General features: G+C 38.7%; 1 protein-coding gene and 1 pseudogene across 4 annotated transcripts in view; one reads left to right on the top strand and one right to left on the bottom strand.

Moving 5' to 3' along the window:
* The first annotated feature begins 1,465 nt into the window (after positions 1 to 1,465).
* Positions 1,466 to 12,560, top strand: LOC125263540 (annotated as a pseudogene).
* cacna2d2b (calcium channel, voltage-dependent, alpha 2/delta subunit 2b) overlaps positions 12,558 to 19,702 on the bottom strand; it is a 31,220-nt gene continuing 24,075 nt past the window's right edge. For 2 of the 4 annotated variants that reach the window (XM_048182553.1, XM_048182554.1), the window contains 10 exons: positions 18,973 to 19,071; positions 18,789 to 18,880; positions 18,628 to 18,675; positions 18,464 to 18,535; positions 17,304 to 17,456; positions 17,135 to 17,187; positions 16,904 to 16,959; positions 16,287 to 16,604; positions 16,063 to 16,145; positions 12,558 to 15,049 (listed from right to left, as the gene is read on the bottom strand). In XM_048182553.1, the coding sequence (XP_048038510.1) occupies positions 14,948 to 15,049; positions 16,063 to 16,145; positions 16,287 to 16,604; positions 16,904 to 16,959; positions 17,135 to 17,187; positions 17,304 to 17,456; positions 18,464 to 18,535; positions 18,628 to 18,675; positions 18,789 to 18,880; positions 18,973 to 19,071 (1,076 nt within the window). In that variant the 3' untranslated portion in view covers positions 12,558 to 14,947. The remainder of the gene's footprint in view (positions 15,050 to 16,062; positions 16,146 to 16,286; positions 16,605 to 16,903; positions 16,960 to 17,134; positions 17,188 to 17,303; positions 17,457 to 18,463; positions 18,536 to 18,627; positions 18,676 to 18,788; positions 18,881 to 18,972; positions 19,072 to 19,702) is intronic. The other 2 variants (XM_048182556.1, XM_048182555.1) reach the window with 2 other exon arrangements.

The following is a 19,702-nucleotide window of genomic DNA, read 5'->3' as shown; positions in this document are numbered from 1 at the left end:
AATTTAAGCATAAATTATATTATTGATGGTATAATAATTTTAATAATTAAATAAGTGATTTTTAGACTTTTACCTAGACCTAATACTTTTTTTAAGCATTTGTATGATGAGAGATTAGTGTTAATTTAAGGATTAGACTACTTAATTCAATTTCATGTTTAACAGTTAGGCTACATTTCTATTTTTATATAAATTACTTTATATATATATATATATATATATATATATATATATATATATATATATATATGCATTTTTCATACAAGTTTAAGTGTATAGGGCCTATATCATAGAGGTGGATATAATTCATATTATTTCACTGATATAAATAACATGCGGAAGTGAAAAGTTTCACGTCATCCAAAAACATTTAATGGTTCTATTTGTGGATTTTGCGGCTGTACATTAAAGATCAAAGTTCATAAAACAGATGCGAATCCATTTATGGTATGTGTCTGTAAAATACTTCACTGACACCAGAGCTCTTCCCCACAGCTGTGCGGCACTTCATAAAAATCCTCGACAGGACATTTGGCACATAAATTCTGCTATAAATTACACAACTCACATGATGAAGCCTTTCTTTAACTTTTAAACACTATATATTTTACATATGCACTATAAGATATGTTGTTTAATTTGAATCAGTGAGCACTGTGGGATGATGAATTGTCTACTGACTTGATGGCAGATCCACATTTGAGATTTTATCACCATGAGAGTATGTGACCGTTCAGGAATCTGAAACCATAGACATCTAAAAGGATGGAAAATATTTTTATAGCCTGAAAAAAAAAAAAAAAAAAAAAAAACCCGAACTCTATTAATATGTATTCATTTTTTTTATTAATGAATCATGATAATCATTTCAATCATTTTAATTTCACAGTACATAGCATGAATGGTGTGCAAACGCATATCAGTTGTTTGTAATGCTTGTTATTTCTGTTTTAAAAACAGTATATGAGATTAACTGATTATTAACTGAGATACCACAATAAATAAATTAAAATATTATGAAAACAAGTTATTCAAACACTAAATGTCAAAGCTGTTTTGCTATTAAGTGATTAGTAATTGGGTTAAACTCAACATTAACAAACAATATTACATTTAATAATACTTAATAGATCTTAAGTTAGTGTACAGTCACATTGTTAGAAATATCAACTATGATTTATTAAATAAAAAATGTAATTCTTATTTAATTTGTACATGTCTGTAAGGCCAGTGATAATTAATAAAAGTATATAAAAATGTAAATAAATTATAAAGAAATGTTAATTAAAGTTGCTAAGTGTTGCCAGTAACTTACTGTATATGAAGGACACGAGGAGTTAAATACGTTATTGACAAATAGAGGTCTATAAATGGGTAGCCAAGTGGCACAACCTATAGAGCAAATTCACATGACCAAATACAGTGTGAGCTTTCTGCTGAGTTCACCTAAACATCTCTATAAAAGAGGCCGTCTGAAGAGTCCTCAAGACCTGACAGGGATCCATCCACGGTGAGATAAAGTTCACATAGAGATGCAAAACTATATTCTGCATTGATTCTTTGGACTTGTACACATTTTAAAATCTTGCAAAGAAGATTAGACACATTAAATATTTTATCAACTACTTTATTTTCACAGATCATACATCATTCTCTGTACTAGGGAACTGAAAAAAAGGTAAATAATTACTTAAACATTGTAAAAATGTGTTAAACATTTTATGAATCTGCTGGCATTCACAGAAAAAGATGTTTCAGTGAAAATCATGATTTTTTTTGTTGTTGTAACACTCTAACAGGAACTCGCCGTCATGGGAGATGGTGAAATGGAGTGTTTTGGCCCAGCGGCCATTTTCCTCCGGAAGCCAGAAAAGGAAAGGATTGAGGCTCAAAACACCCCGTTTGATGCCAAAACGGCCTACTTTGTGTCAGAACCCGAGAACATGTACCTGAAAGGTACTCTTGTTAGTAAAGATGGTGGCAAGGCTACAGTTAAAACCCTGTGTGGGAAAGTAAGTTGAAAAAAGACTGCAATCATCCATGTAATCATCATATTCCAAATAAACTGTTGAGTTATAAAATGTTGTTCATTCTCAGACCCTCACAGTAAAGGAAGATGAAATCTTTCCCATGAACCCACCCAAGTTTGACAAAATTGAGGACATGGCCATGATGACCCACCTCAATGAGCCCGCTGTGCTCTATAACCTCAAAGAGCGTTACGCAGCATGGATGATCTACGTAAGTCTAACACATAATACTGTATTCTTGGAAATAAAGAGTGATGGGAATAAAGGGTGGCAAAAAATCTGGACTATCTCCATTTCAGACATACTCCGGCTTGTTCTGCGTCACTGTCAATCCCTACAAGTGGCTGCCCGTGTACGACGCAGTTGTTGTGACTGGATACAGAGGCAAAAAGAGGATTGAAGCCCCACCCCACATCTTCTCCATCTCTGACAACGCCTACCAGTTCATGCTCACTGGTCAGCTATCAACATCTATATCTGTCTGAATGTGCAGCTTTAAAATCAACATGAAATCAAAACTGACCTTATTGGCTTTCGTAAAACTTATCCCTGGAATTGTTGGGCATGGTATTCCTACAAGACAAAAATATTTGATATCAATAATGTGCTGTTACAAATCAAATATACTTATCGATTTTAATATCAAATTTACTCAAACAATTTAGCCAAGTCAGGTTTTCTTGTATGGAATCTATCACCCACTTTTCACCATGCAATTAATTCCCAATGGATAAAAGCCTTGTTTCATGTTGTACATAATATTGGGTTGCTTATGTTTCATGGTGACTGAATTGTTGATTTATTGTGCTGCTAATCCTAAATGAAACCTAAGTTCAGATCTAATTTGAATAATAAATATTCTTACAGATCGTGAGAACCAGTCTGTCCTAATTACGTGAGCTTATGATACTTCAGACACTTTACATTATAATTTTTTTTTTTTTTTTTTTTTGTATCAAAAAGTGCTTTACCATATTATCATTTCACACTCCAGCGGAGAATCTGGTGCAGGAAAGACCGTCAACACCAAGCGTGTCATCCAGTACTTTGCGACAATCGCAGTGTCTGGACAGAAGAAGGCAGAACCTGTCGCAGGCAAAATGCAGGTGACTACACTTAATTAAAAACAGTCTAAGTATAAAGAACTTTTCTACATAAATTATTATACTTTTACACCCACCAGGGGTCGCTAGAGGATCAAATCATTGCTGCCAACCCTCTGCTGGAGGCTTATGGTAATGCCAAGACTGTGAGAAATGACAACTCCTCTCGTTTTGTAAGTCGATGAGGTCATATAAAATGCATTTTTGCATTTCATTACACCTCTGCAAACAGTTCTGAATCATTTACTTCTCCTTAGGGTAAATTCATTAGGATTCACTTCGGATCCACTGGAAAACTGGCTTCAGCTGATATTGAAACTTGTGAGTCATGCTTTTTTGAGACAAAAATGTTTTTTAGTTGGGATGACAAACTGCATATTCAAAGTCAATGTTTTATGTCAAGATCTGCTGGAAAAGTCAAGAGTAACATTCCAGTTGTCTGCTGAGAGGAGCTACCATATCTTCTACCAGCTCATGACTGGACACAAGCCAGAGCTGCTTGGTGAGAAATCTACAGAAATGAAAACCCCATGAAATGTCTGATGAGCAGTCTTATTGCTTATAGCCTTTAGCTTTACCTAACATTTTAAGTTACAGCCAGGAAAAAAAGATTTAAAAGCAACAAGACACATTAAAAATTCATAAACTCCAGCCACTTACTTCACAACCAACTGATGGTCAGGTAAAGAAACAATGCATAAGCTTGAATTCAATCAAAAACACAGTTTTCTACTTGGTATTGCTAGTTGGTGGCACCTGGTGTTAGGTAACAAAAAAAACAAAAAAAACAAAAAAAAAAAACTGGACTTTGGATTTCATGGGGTTCTTAAAACAGAAAACAGTAGTCATGTCTTGAAAGTGATTAACAGTGAATTTGATGCTTTACAGAGGCACTGCTTATCACCACCAACCCTTATGACTATCCAATGATCAGCCAGGGTGAAATCACTGTCAAGAGCATCAACGATGTGGAGGAGTTCATTGCCACAGATGTATGTGGACAACGGCATTATTATTCTTTTTATTATTCAATTCAATGATTAAGAGCAGAAATCCATATATATTAAAAAGAGCACTGCATTATATAATACAGATGATTCTTTAATGTGTGTTTTTTTGTTGTTGGTATAAATACAGACTGCTATTGATATTTTGGGCTTCAGTGCTGAAGAGAAAATAAGCATCTACAAGCTGACAGGAGCTGTGATGCATCACGGGAACATGAAGTTCAAGCAGAAGCAGAGAGAGGAGCAAGCTGAACCTGATGGCACTGAGGGTAAGACTATTAGTGAGAGTCTCCATGTAAACTGGTGTTGTAGCTTATAGGTTGAATATCAGCACTGTAACCAAACGGTTGTAAGGCAGTGGTCTCGAACTCAGTTCCTGGAGGGTCACAGCTACAATCCTGATAAAAACAGCTGATCCAGCTAATCAAGGTCTTTAGGACTACAAGAAACTTCCTCCAACAGTTGAGTTGGAGCTGGTTGGAGCTAAACTCTGCAGGGCTCTGGCCCTCCAGAATTGAGTTTGAGACTGACCACTGCTGTAAAGTTTGAACATCACTGTTTCCTCATTCAGGGAACTTGACATCTTAGGTTACTCCAGGCAACAATTACTGTGATGAGTGTACTGTGAGTTACTTTGCATAACAATATCTGCTTACATAATTACCATGCAAAACAATGTGGAAAACTTTTTCCTCAGTGGCTGATAAAATCGCCTACCTTATGGGCCTGAACTCTGCGGACATGCTGAAAGCTCTGTGCTACCCCAGAGTAAAGGTCGGCAATGAGTTTGTGACCAAAGGTCAAACAGTGCCACAAGTAAGTAACCTAATATTTTTAAGGATAAAGCCTTTTGAGAATGAAGACATTCATTCTTCTCTAGTAAAAGCTAATGGCATAAACCCCATGCATCATTTCTCAGGTGAACAATTCAGTCATGGCTCTCTGCAAGTCTGTCTATGAGAAGATGTTCTTGTGGATGGTCGTCCGTATCAATGAGATGTTGGACACGAAGCAGCCTAGACAGTTCTTCATTGGTGTGCTGGACATTGCTGGATTTGAGATCTTTGATGTGTTTTTTTAATGTCTCTGTAAGAATTAAGATACAAGTTAACAGTCAGGAGTAAGAACTTGCCTGTGTTGAATTATCAGTTCAACAGCTTGGAGCAGCTTTGCATTAACTTCACAAATGAGAAACTGCAACAGTTCTTCAACCACCACATGTTTGTACTGGAGCAAGAGGAGTACAAGAAAGAAGGCATTGAATGGGAGTTCATTGACTTTGGTATGGACTTGGCTGCCTGCATTGAGCTCATTGAGAAGGTAATTTGAGTAAAATGAATAATTCATATAATGTTTAAATTTACCTTTTGCTTGTATGTGAGTGTGATTATTTCTCAAACAGCCAATGGGCATATTTTCCATCCTTGAAGAGGAGTGCATGTTTCCCAAGGCTACAGATACAAGCTTCAAAAACAAGCTCCATGATCAGCATCTTGGCAAAACCCAAGCATTCCAGAAGCCCAAGCCTGCCAAAGGTAAGGCAGAGGCCCACTTCTCCCTGGTGCACTATGCTGGCACTGTGGACTACAACATTGCTGGCTGGTTGGACAAAAACAAGGATCCACTGAACGACTCAGTCGTGCAACTCTACCAGAAGTCATCACTCAAGTTGTTGTCCTTCCTCTACGCTGCTCATGCATCTGCTGAAGGTAGATTATACTTAGTCTTATAATTTTCTGCTTCAAAGGTGCATAACTGAACCAAATGGTTTCCAAAAATGAGTTGCAAAGACAATATGATCATTTTTAATTAGTTTGGTAATTGTCACAGAGAGTGGTGGAGGTGGAAAGAAGGGAAAGAAGAAGGGTGGTTCCTTCCAGACTGTGTCTGCATTGTTTAGGGTATGTCTTGTTGGACAGCAGGTAAAGTGTTACATTTTACTCTTGATGCATGTCTAAGTCTATATACACCAATTACTGGTTCCACAGGAGAACCTGGGGAAGCTAATGACCAACCTAAGGAGCACTCATCCTCATTTTGTACGCTGCCTGATTCCCAATGAATCCAAGACTCCAGGTAAACTTGATCCCTGAAGTCAAATGTACCAGTTTTTTTTATATAACTTTGGAAGCTTGAGGTAATTTCCATTTCAGGTCTGATGGAGAATTTCCTGGTAATCCACCAGCTCAGATGTAATGGTGTTCTGGAGGGTATCAGAATCTGCAGAAAGGGTTTCCCCAGCAGAATCCTCTATGGTGACTTCAAGCAGAGGTATTCTTTTCATAGCTTACTGAACACACAAAAGGGAAAAGTGCAATACAAATTACTTAAAAAATTCCACTTGCAGATACAAAGTATTAAATGCTAGCGTCATCCCGGAGGGTCAGTTTATTGACAACAAGAAAGCCTCAGAGAAACTCTTGGGCTCCATTGATGTTGACCACAGCCAGTACAAGTTTGGACACACCAAGGTACAAGGTAGAAAGTTGTTTGAATACCACTAAGAGTGAATAAAGAAAGGTTTAAACCTGTATACCTGTGTTGGGATTGTAGGTGTTCTTCAAAGCTGGTCTGCTAGGTACCCTTGAGGAGATGAGAGATGAAAAACTAGCAGCGCTGGTTACCATGACTCAGGCATTGTGTCGTGGATACCTCATGAGGAGAGAGTTCGTCAAAATGATGGAGAGGAGGTACCATGTACATAGACAATTTTTACTTTGAATGCCAAACTTGAATGGCTACCAAAGGCTAATCATGACACATTTACTGACATTCTAAACAGAGAATCAATTTATACCATCCAATACAATATCCGCTCATTCATGAACGTGAAACACTGGCCATGGATGAAGCTCTATTTCAAAATCAAGCCTCTTCTGAAGAGTGCAGAGACTGAGAAAGAACTGGCTCAGATGAAGGAGAACTATGGAAAAATGAAGGAGGATCTAGAAAAGGCACTTGCCAAAAAGAAGGAGATTGAGGAGAAAATGGTGTCACTCCTGCAGGAGAAAAATGACCTTCAACTCCAAGTAGCATCTGTGAGTATTGCAGAGTCTATATGGATCCCACAGGGTTGTATATAACAAATGTCATGCCATTAAATACATACATTTCATCGAATAGGAAGCCGAAAACCTCTCTGATGCTGAGGAGCGATGTGAAGGTCTCATCAAAAGCAAGATCCAGCTTGAGGCCAAACTCAAAGAGACAACCGAGAGACTGGAGGATGAGGAGGAAATCAATGCTGAACTGACAGCCAAGAAGAGGAAACTGGAAGATGAATGCTCCGAGCTGAAGAAAGATATTGATGACCTGGAGCTCACCTTGACAAAAGTGGAGAAGGAGAAACATGCAACAGAAAACAAGGTCACTATTTTGCCATCTTCTTGGTATTCCACAAATACACATGCTAAGATAGCACACAGTAATAACTTTGCTTCATTTAGGTGAAAAACCTGACTGAAGAGATGGCTTCCCAAGATGAAGCTATTGCCAAACTGACAAAAGAGAAAAAAGCCCTCCAAGAGGCACACAGCAGACTCTTGATGACCTACAAGCAGAGGAAGACAAAGTCAACACTTTGTCTAAGTCCAAGACAAAGCTTGAGCAGCAAGTGGATGATGTAAGGGAACAAGGCCATAAATCGATCAATCATGATTCTGTTATTGTATACTAACCATTGCTGCACTTTTTTGCTTAACAATAGCTTGAGGGCTCACTGGAGCAAGAAAAGAAGCTCCGTATGGACCTTGAGAGAGCTAAGAGGAAACTTGAGGGTGATCTGAAACTTGCCCAGGAATCCATAATGGACCTGGAGAATGACAAACAGCAATCAGAGGAGAAGATCAAAAAGTGAGTAGAAGTTAGACTGTGCAAGCATCATTGTGCCAGGTACAACTCTAACTGCACATTTTACCAAACACATATGTTTAAAAACAGGAAGGACTTTGAAATAAGTCAGCTTCTCAGCAAGATTGAAGATGAGCAATCTTTGGGATCACAGCTTCAGAAGAAGATCAAAGAACTTCAGGTAAAATGTTTTCTATTTGAAATCATGTAGCAGAATTTATGTTTCCAAGTAAACAAACGTAATTATTTGTAATTATTCTTATGTGTAGGCTCGTATTGAGGAGCTGGAAGAGGAAATTGAGGCAGAGCGAGCTGCTCGTGCTAAAGTGGAGAAGCAGAGAGCTGATCTCTCCAGGGAACTTGAAGAGATCAGTGAGAGGCTTGAGGAAGCTGGTGGTGCCACTGCTGCCCAAATTGAGATGAATAAGAAGCGTGAAGCTGAATTCCAGAAGTTGCGTCGTGATCTGGAAGAGTCTACCTTGCAGCATGAGGCTACAGCAGCAGCTCTCCGGAAGAAGCAGGCAGACAGTGTGGCTGAGCTTGGAGAACAGATCGACAACCTCCAGAGAGTCAAGCAGAAGCTGGAAAAGGAGAAGAGTGAAACAAGATGGAGATTGATGACTTAACAAACAACATGGAGGCTGTGGCTAAATCAAAGGTAATCACTGTCACTAGAGGGCCATCAAACAAAAAGCACCTGTACTTATGCTTCTACTTCTGTAGGGAAATTTAGAGAAGATGTGCCGTACCCTTGAGGATCAATTAAGTGAATTAAAGGCCAAGAATGACGAACATGTTCGCCAGCTCAATGACATAAATGCTCAGAAAGCACGACTTGCCACAGAGAATGGTTAGTGTACATATATGCATTATAGAAGGGTTTTATAAATAAATTAATAGAATTATTAATCCAAAGCAAATGTACAGGTGAGTTTTCCCGCCAGCTGGAGGAGAAAGAAGCTCTTGTTTCACAGCTGACCAGAGGAAAACAGGCTAACACTCAGCTGATTGAAGAACTCAAGAGACACATTGAAGAGGAAGTTAAGGTACATCATCACACCACAATGCACAAACATAATTCCATCTCAAGATTTCCATCAAATCAGGTGCCCTTCAACTTTTGGATACGTTTTCAATGGTAGGCCAAGAATGCCCTGGCCCATGCAGTACAGTCTGCACGCCATGACTGTGATTTGCTCAGAGAGCAGTTTGAGGAGGAGCAGGAGGCCAAGGCAGAACTACAGCGTGGAATGTCTAAGGCCAACAGTGAGGTGGCTCAGTGGAGAACCAAATATGAGACTGATGCCATCCAACGCACCGAGGAGCTTGAGGAAGCCAAGTATGTAAAACATTTAAGTGAATGATTGCACAAACGACATTGAATAGACTATGACATACCACTTTCCTCAGGAAAAAGCTGGCCCAGCGTCTACAGGAGGCTGAAGAATCCATTGAGGCTGTAAACTCCAAGTGTGCCTCTCTGGAAAAGACCAAACAGAGACTGCAAGGTGAAGTGGAAGACCTCATGATTGATGTGGAGAGGGCAAATGCATTGGCTGCCAACCTTGACAAAAAACAGAGAAACTTTGATAAGGCAAGAAAGATGTGAATCATCTACAAATCTACACTTACATCCATGGACCTTCTCATGTAACAATAGCCTATTTCTTTCTCAGGTACTAGCGGAATGGAAACAGAAGTATGAGGAAAGTCAGTCTGAGCTGGAAGGTGCTCAGAAAGAGGCCCGTTCTCTCAGCACAGAGCTTTTCAAAATGAAAAACTCCTATGAAGAAGCTCTTGACCAGCTGGAGACCCTAAAGAGGGAGAACAAGAACCTACAACGTGTGTGAACCAAACATGTACATTCAAACTTTTTCAAATACAAATGATAAAGACACTAATGTATATCTGTTGTATGCACAGAGGAGATCTCTGACCTGACTGAACAGATAGGAGAGACTGGAAAGACCATTCATGAGCTGGAGAAAGCCAAGAAGGCAGTGGAATCAGAGAAAGTTGAAATTCAAACTGCTCTTGAAGAAGCTGAGGTGCTGTATTGGTACTGTTAATTTTGGTTAAAAATGTCTACAACAATGCAAAAAAAAATCTAAAATAGTAGTGAATGCTTTCAAACAGGGAACACTGGAGCATGAGGAGTCCAAGATTCTTCGTGTCCAGCTGGAACTGAATCAAGTTAAGGGGGAGATTGACAGGAAGCTTGCTGAGAAGGATGAGGAGATGGAACAGATCAAGAGAAACAGCCAAAGAGTGATCGATTCCATGCAGAGCACTCTGGACTCTGAGGTCAGGAGCAGAAATGATGCCCTGAGAATCAAGAAGAAGATGGAGGGAGATCTTAATGAGATGGAAATCCAGTTGAGTCATGCTAACCGCCAGGCTGCTGAGGCCCAGAAACAGCTCAGGAATGTCCAAGGCCAGCTCAAGGTATTATTTTTTCTGTAAAATAAGGAACTGCAACAAATATAAATTGTTTGAACTAACAAGGAACTTATCTTTCCACAGGATGCCCAACTGCACCTTGATGAAGCCGTCAGAGGACAAGAGGACATGAAGGAGCAGGTGGCCATGGTGGAACGTAGGACTAACCTGATGCAAGTCGAGATTGAGGAGCTGAGAGCTGCACTGGAACAAACTGAGAGAGGCCGCAAAGTGGCAGAGCAAGAGCTGGTTGATGCCAGTGAGCGTGTGGGACTCCTTCACTCTCAAGTATATAACTGGAGAATTTCAATTACAAAAAAAAACCAAAGTTACAGATAAAATGAAACACACTAAGACTGCTCATGTCCAACAGAATACAAGTCTTATTAACACCAAGAAGAAGATTGAAGCTGATCTGGTTCAAGTTCAAGGTGAGGTGGACGATGCAATCCAGGAGGCCAGAAATGCAGAGGACAAGGCCAAAAAGGCCATCACAGATGTGAGCGTTTGCTATTTTACTACTTTTTCTATTCTACTTCCAATATAACAGATCTTTAAAGAGGGTGTCTTACAGTTTAGTTAATCTTATATGGCTCTTTCTTTTAAGGCCGCTATGATGGCTGAGGAGCTGAAGAAGGAACAGGACACCAGTGCCCATCTGGAGAGGATGAAGAAGAACCTAGAGGTGACTGTCAAAGACTTATAGCACCGTCTGGATGAGGCTGAGAATCTGGCTATGAAGGGTGGAAAGAAACAGCTCCAGAAACTGGAGTCCAGGGTAAGTTCACAAAGAGAAACAGAAAGAAAAATGTCCCAGTGCAGATACCACAATGTGACTAGTCAATTAGTGAAGTGGACTAACTTTATTAAAGGTGCGTGAGTTGGAGGCTGAAGTTGACGCTGAACAGAGACGTGGTGCTGATGCTGTTAAAGGTGTGCGCAAGTATGAGAGAAGAGTGAAGGAGCTTACTTACCAGGTACTTCCTATCTGTGCAGTGGAATCAACAGATTGAACAATTTACAGTGCTGGATAGGGTTTTAAACCATTTCACCTTCACAGACAGAGGAAGACAAGAAGAATGTGACCCGACTGCAGGATCTGGTCGACAAGCTCCAGCTGAAAGTGAAGGCCTACAAGCATCAGGCTGAGGAAGCTGTGAGTAATAATTCTTAGTCATAGCATAAACTTTCATGCTGATTTGGTCTTCCTTTCAAAGCTTGATAGGGGGGAAAAAAAACTTTCATAGCCAATTCTTAAAATTTCAACATTCTTGTGAATAATTTTGAGCATTCTGGTTTGCCGAGGTTGGGGTTTTGGAGATTGGGCATGTTGTTAACAAAATGGCCTAAGTAACTGAAAATATACACTTTATATAAACAAAACCTTTCTTAACAAGGGCTCATAATTGGACCTACTGTTTCAAATAAACAATTGAAGAGTGCATATTAACACATAAGCTACCTGTGTAGCAGTGCCAGTTAGCTAGCCACATTATTTACCACATACTCAATCCCAAGTTAGTTAACAGTAGTTCATTACTGAACTAACTAAGCTTGATTTACCTTTATGTGTAGTCACAAAAGAAGTGAAAAGATCCCAGAATTCTAGTAACCCAACATTTGTTCTCACACATACAGGAGGAGCAGGCCAACACTCACCTCTCCAGGTACAGGAAGGTGCAGCATGAACTGGAAGAGGCTCAGGAGCGCGCTGACATCGCCGAGTCTCAGGTCAACAAGCTAAGAGCCAAGAGCCGTGATGCTGGGAAGGTAAGCACCACCTGCTGTCTCTAATCTGAAACAAATTTTACTGAATGGGAAAAAAAAATCTATCTATCTAAAAATGAGCATAAAATGAAATACTTTGAAATAAATAAAATATTGAAATATCTAAAATATAAATAAAAACAAATAAATAAAAATATGAAGAAGAAAAATTATCTAAAATATTGCCTTTTCTTTACAGGGCAAGGAAGCAGCCGAGTAAAGCCTCAAGCCTAGATCACCACAGGAAGTAACCATAAAATATGATTACTTGCAATCGTTTTTCTGCTGTAATAAAAACCTGCTGTTCTCTTTCATGATCAAATACATATTTCTGGAGTAAAAAATAAAAGTCCATACCAAGATGACGTGAAAAATATGAATGTCTTTATCTCACCAATTCTCTTATAAACATCTCCCAGAAGTGAATGACACAATATGATACAAAGTTAGCCTTTCTTGATATTTTTGTGCCATCTGTACAAAATGAAGTGATATGGAAGACTGCAGAAAGGGAGGAAAAACCCTTTCACATAGTTAACAAACATCTGCAGAACAACGAAATAAAAAACAAACAAAAAAACAAAAAAGAATTAAAACATTCCTATTCACATCATTTAAATTCATTGTAACACAGAGAGAATTTTACATAAAGACAATAGTATAAATACTCTTATTGGCATTAAATAATTCTGTTAGAACACTCATAGCTCACATACAAACATTAAGCCGATATTCAAAGACAAGCCTGAATCAAAGTCATCCAAAGAAAGCAGCTCTATACTGATTTCATGCTCTCCTTACACTAATTCAGTAGCGCTCACTTGCATTTCAGCGTAGTCGATATAATTCAAAGTATTGCTCAAGCCATTACGATACAAAACACGTTGAGCGAAACCCTTTCAGTCCAATTCAGAAGAATCTCGGTCCAGTCTGATTCATTTGGAAGTACAGTTGTTTTGGAAGTGTGGCCACATTAAAAGATGAAATACCACAAACTAATTTTTTTTTGTCTAAATGGACCTTTGTTATAGATAATCACTGAAAAGCAACAAAACATCTGCGATAAAAACCAAAACATTTCAAAAGCATGAAAGCGTCTCAAAATTCACACTTGATACATTTCGCAAGCAATATACATACCATCTTTTAAACTAAATAAAAATAAATACATATCGACCCTTCGATAGCATCTATGGACTCAATGAGAAGACAAAATTGGTCCATCGAATGGCTGTAAGGGTCGAGTGTCCTTCCAGTAAATGTCCTCAAAATTAGTATGAAGTTTAATAGCAGTTATCATTTTTTCCCAGCATGCAGCAGGACAGTGAGACATCAGCTTGCATTCCATTTCATTAAAACACATGGTAACATTTTACAATAAGTTTACATTTGTTAACATTAGTTAATGTATTACCTAACTTGAACTAATGAACCTTATTGTAAAGTGTCACCAAAGACACTGACCTAGATCAACTCAGTGTGGAATAACCATATTTACATTAAAGAATTAAAAACCATTTGAGTGCCTTTCTAAAGACAGAATCAGTAGAACATGTATAGTAAAACCCATACTGAATGCCAAAGGTCGTGCGCGGGTGAGTCTCATGAGAAATCACCCCAAAATTAATAGAAAAACACCCCAAAAAATTATAAAAAGAAAATGAAGAATACTTGTAAGAAATTTTTTTTGCGCTGTTACATTATTTTCATGTATTGTTTTTACTGAATTAGATTAAAAATGATTTAAATAATCACTAATTAAGGCAGTATAACAATTCCTAAAATGTATTTTTTTTTTCCACATTATGGTAATGATAAAGTTTTTTTTTCATTACAGTAATGAGAAATTTAAGGAAAATGTGCTTTATTTTTTATTTTTTAAATCTTAATGGTCCTCAAAATATGCTTCATTTTCTTTGCGAAATCTTTTTTTCTTTTGATTTTGGGGTGAAATAGAAACGTTTGCCATGTTTCGTGACATTCACCCTTATACTGTAAACCAAAGTCAAGTTAACATTCAATACCGTGTCTTTCTCCAGCATCCCTTCAGGGTCAGTCGAATCCACGTCCAGTGCTATTGTTGGTCCATTTGGACAAGTGCGCCAAGGCACTGTTGGGTAACAAACCAGGCAGCAGTTTTTGTACACAATATATGCCCTTAAAACATTCGACAAAGCTGTAAATAAACGGGAAACGTAACTGAAATCTTTTTCTTCTTTTCCTAAACAAAGCAGTTTGCGATAATACGGCATTCTCTTTTGGCAAGGAAGCCTCGAACAAAATATTTCAACGAAAGCTGCGTGTCCCCCGCGTTTGAGCATCCACATATATCAGGGTTTGGCACTAAATCCAGAACAAAGCAAGACTCAAATAAACACTCAGTGCGAGATTGTGATAATAACCGTCAAAACTTGTGTCGTGTTTCAGTATTTCGAAACAAACCAGGTCCTTTCCTGTTTTTGGATTTGGCAAGCAAAAATACTTCACGGCAGCAGAAAGGTTTTTTTTTTTTTTGTATGTTTTCCTAATATAAAGGTGAACGATTTAAGACAGTTTCGTTTTTTTTCTTTTGGATCTGCACAATGTCAGGGGTTACTAAGACACATTTTCCCATCATGCTCTGCTGTAACGGCACACAGCTGGAATGCACCTCACGATGAGACAGAGAGCTGGAAAATCAGAAGGATGTCAGGAGAGGACCGGAGCGTCGTACGGATGAGGGACAGGAACACCAAAGGCAGTGGGACTCAGATTATGATCGTAGAATGAGGTAAAGTGACAATAACTGAACCCAGAGCAGAGCTCCCATTGGACAGTGTAAAGAGTGAGCGCTCCCACACTCAGACGTGTTCTCCTGTGGGAAACACAGAACATTCAGCTCAGCGTTCACTATAAACTCACTATCACAATGCCAGGATGTTTGTGCTGGTTGCTAGGGTGTTGCTTTGTGTTCCGAGTGGTTTTAGTGCATTGCTATGTGGTTGCTTGAATGTCCTTGGCAGTTGCTAGCACAATGTTATGAGGTTGCTAGGGCGTAATGGGTGGTTTCCAGGATGCTGCTATATTGTTTCTTTGGTATTCTGGATAGTTGACAGGACATTATTATGTGATTGCTCGAGTGTTCTGAGTGGTTGCTAGATAGTTGGTAGGACAATGTTATGAGGTTGCTAAGGTGTTCTGGATGATTTCCAGGATGCTGCTATGTGACTGATTCAGTGTTCTTGGTGGTTGCTAGGACAATGTTATGAAGTTGTTAAGGTGATCTGGGTGGAAGCCAGGGTGTTGCTATGTGGTTGCTCAAGTGTTCCCGGTAGCTGCTAGGACAATGTTATACGATTGCTAGGATGATCTGGGTTGCTATGTAGTTTCTAGGGTGTTCTGGGTGGTTTGCAGGAGGTTGCTAGGTAGTTGCTGGAGCGTTCTGGGTAGTTGCCAGGGTATTGCTATGCAGTTTCTTGGCTGTTAGAGCTAATTGAAAGACATTCCTATAAGATTTCTTGAGTGTTCTGGGTGGCTGCCAGGACATTGGTATTTGGTTGCTAGGGTGCTTGAGGTAGTTGCCAGGATGTTTCTATGTGGTTGCCCAAGTGATCTGCTAGGTTGCCAGAATGTTATGTGGTTGCTAGGGTGCCTGTCAGTGCATTGCTATTAAGGGTGTTTTGGGTAGTTGCCAGGACATTGTTTTGTGGTTGCTGGAGTGTTCTGAGGGGTTTGCCAGGACTTTGCTAATGCTATGCAATGTTCTGGGTAATTGCAAGGATGTTCTATAGAGTTGCCCGGGTGTTATGCGGTAGAATCATCTTTACAAAATATCAAATAAAGAAGCAAACAAACACTGTTTGATCGGAGCAACAGAGAACACTTCACCTCTAAGTTGTAGTCAAAGCATTTGTCAGGTCCTTTCCGATAGCGGGCAGAATTTAACACATCACACGGGTTCTCTTCTTGAGCTGGAGAAGAAAACATTAAGGAAACGCCACAAGCTCTGTCTGTCATCCATCAATCAATCAAACAGAAAATAGAGTATTTCAGGGATCTGCAGATCTGTTAGTGTTGCTCTGTGAGCAGGGGATCATGGGAAGGAAGGATACACTTTGTTCTGACAGGTAGGAGTTTCTCGATCTCGCAAGAGCTGCAGGGAAGCGTTTCAGCCACCACAAACAACAGGTTTGTGTTTTCTATACGCTTGGCGTGGAACAGCCTGACAGAAAGAGTGTTTGTGTTTAGAAATGTGTTTAACAAAGGACTGTTTGGACACACACAAACACAAACACACACACACCTGGAGCAGTTCCCACAGTCCTGCAGCACATTGAAGGAGTTGGTGGTGTTGGTGAAGTAGAATTGACTGTGAACCGTCACGCAGCTGCTGCTCCCTTTAGTGTCTGAACTCTCAGCCCAGGCGTCTACTAGAAGACAAAAATGGGTATAATGCAACCCCACAATGCCCAAAGCTCATTTATAAATGAATTCTATGAAGTATCAATAGATAATGTCTAATTAAAATCTGTGCGCTGTCATCATTAGTTTAGCAACATGTTAATGTTCGTTGTGTGCTTGCACATTGTTGCTTTTAATCAGCATTTCAGATGTTGAATTATGGTTAGAATGCAGCTTTAAAAGTTCTTGAGGAGAAAAACATCTTAACAAGCCAACAGACCAGATTTTTTTTCTTTTAAAGATGTGACAAAATCAGAGAAACACAAACCTGTGGTGAACCAGCTGCTGTAGATAAGTCCATACAGGAACTGCTGGAGAACAGACCTGAAAGAGACCAGCGACATTAACGCATGAGGATCTGAAACAACATTATCAAGGCATGAACCGATTTACCAAACCAGAATGTCACTTTCTTGTATATGACGTAACACATATCTACTGAATGTTGTTCTAACAACCAACAGGGAATGTTTTAGCAACGTTCTGCAAATGTACTCACCACGCCGCTGCTGACGTCCACCAGGCCAGACTGAGAAAATCAGCAATGGAGGGCTAACGACAAAAATACCAAAATACTGCTGCATTTTATCAGTTTTCCTACATGAGATTCAAATGGACTGTAGCATATTTAATCAATATCATTCAACATGAACCAATCGGTTTCTCACCACATAGAATCCTCTGTGTGCGGCTCCTGTGTGGCTGCTGGCCGTCGGCTCGCAGGCCGACTGATACTGGAAAGTCTGATGGCGTGCGTAGATTGAGTTGTTGTAGAGGGCGAACATCAGGTAGGGGTCGACCTCGCCGAAAAACAGTCCCACCTGAGCCAGACGTGGACATAAAGAGGTGCTCTATTTAAACTATTGATCACAGCAGATTAATAATGAAACATGATTAATCTCAGGAATCTTATAGGTTTTTGTAGTTAACACAAATGTGAATAATATTAATTTATTCATATTTATTGATTCTGCCATGGTAACTAAACGAAAGTAACGGCTACGCACGACCAATTAGAACATTCTGTGCAACTTCCACTAGGGGGTGAAATGTGTCCTAACCAGACGTGACAAAGCTATAAGACGACAAAATCAATCATAAATCACAGTCAATCGTAACAGCGTGTGGGCGGGCTCTGTTCGCAGCTAAACATGAAAACCAAATGTAATTAAACTAAACCATAAAACATTATTCAAAATACATACTCAGTGACTGATAGAATCTTTGTCATGCAATACACTTGTTTGAGCTTTGCTTAATATTAAAATGGTTTGAGCTTGAATATCATTTTGCATGACTTTAATAGCCACAATGAGAGCAACAATGGATAATTTTCCTCAGGTTTTTGAAAAATAAAAGGAAACAAGAACGTTCAAACTGTAAGTAATAGATACTTTTCTTTGTGCATTAATGTCAGCTGCAAAATCCCAGAAATAGAAACCATTTCAAAAATAGAATCCTTTGTCATGTTGCGGCTGGTTAGGACAGCCTTTGAAGTGGACAATTTGTAGCTCTTGAAATTGACATTTTCCTGGCATGTTTGCCTTAATTAAGAGGTACAGGTGAAAAATAGCCTAACCATAACAATAAGCAAAACATGTGAAACATAGCAATAAAAAAAATGCGGTATAGAAAAATTAATAAAAAATAAATAAAAAAATATAGAATTCTCTGACTTTCAATGCCAAAAATTCCATGACCTGTGGGAACCTTGGCCCTGGTGAAAACACTACATTAGATATATAATATAATATAATATAATATAATATAATATAATATAATATAATATAATATAATATAATAATATTTCTGGTTTCGGCACATCTACCTTTTTCCAGTGATCTCTCTGATTGGACATCACTAGGAAACCACCGTCATCGATCAGGTAACACAGCAAATCCTGAAACACACATTCAAAACCAGATCAACTAACACATGTACAGCCAAGATGATCTGTTATCATGTAGGGACTGAGTGTGCAGGTTTTCTCACATCGCTGTTCACTTCACAGTCCATCTCACAGGATCTGGATGGGCCGCACTGCACAACACAAACAGCAAGTTACAACATCTCACCATACTCATGCCAGTACAGATGAACATAATGTGAGAAGGGCTTTTCTTCCATAGTTCCTTTTTTCCAAAAAATCTTACCTTATGTGCGGCCTGTCTGCTGTCCGAAACGTTGCTGGCGAGGATCTTGAACTTGTCGACCCAGGCCTCTAAATCCAGCTTAACGCCGACCACTAATAACAGGAAAACATGATAAAGATCATCAGAGTATAATGTGATTTTAAACCTCCTGAAGATTTATCAGCAAATTTTCTGAGAAACACACCAGCAGGCTTCATGGTTTTGCCTCCAATCACGACCTCCACCGCAGTGGTGACCAGAATCCCCACAGTGCCGTTCTCTGCGATTAACAGATCATCCATCGCTAGACACAAACAGAAGAGTCATTAAAATGATGAAAAACACTCACACAGGACTGAATATCATCCATACTAACGTATAAAGTCAACAGGAAAATCTAAATGAACTTTATTAGTTTTTTAACAAATGTTCCTGATTTTATTGCACAAAAATGTCTTCATCCTTACGATCAGAAATATTTCACAGTTAAACGGGTTGCGGACACCATTTTATAGATGACTCTTTTATGGTCGATAGTTATGATTTTACAATAGTGTTTCCCCAATATGGACTCATATCTATGAAACAGGGTGGCTGATAGTTAATTTAACGATGATATATTTAAAATCCAATTTAATTAACAATAACAAAAAAATAAATTCATTTTCATAACATTTACTCAAAAACATATAAAAAATTGCAAAATTTTCTAAATATTTTTAAAATGTTTTTTTAAATATTTTAATGATTCAATAAAATTCTAAAATTATTTTAACATAAATTATACATTAAATTCAGTTTTGTAAAAAAACCTATTCTTTGACTTATTGTAGATACCAGTACATTTTGCAGCAGAGACAGCTATTGTTATAAACGGAATATATATATATGTATATATTATACATTGGTTGATTTATTGGTCTGCCACTTTTTGC

The sequence above is a fragment of the Megalobrama amblycephala genome, linkage group LG2 (genome assembly GCF_018812025.1).
Source record: "Megalobrama amblycephala isolate DHTTF-2021 linkage group LG2, ASM1881202v1, whole genome shotgun sequence".
Classification (NCBI taxonomy): Eukaryota; Metazoa; Chordata; class Actinopteri; order Cypriniformes; family Xenocyprididae; genus Megalobrama; species Megalobrama amblycephala.
The sequence above is the reverse complement of the archived record's forward strand: the minus strand, read 5'-3'. Positions and strand labels throughout refer to the sequence as shown.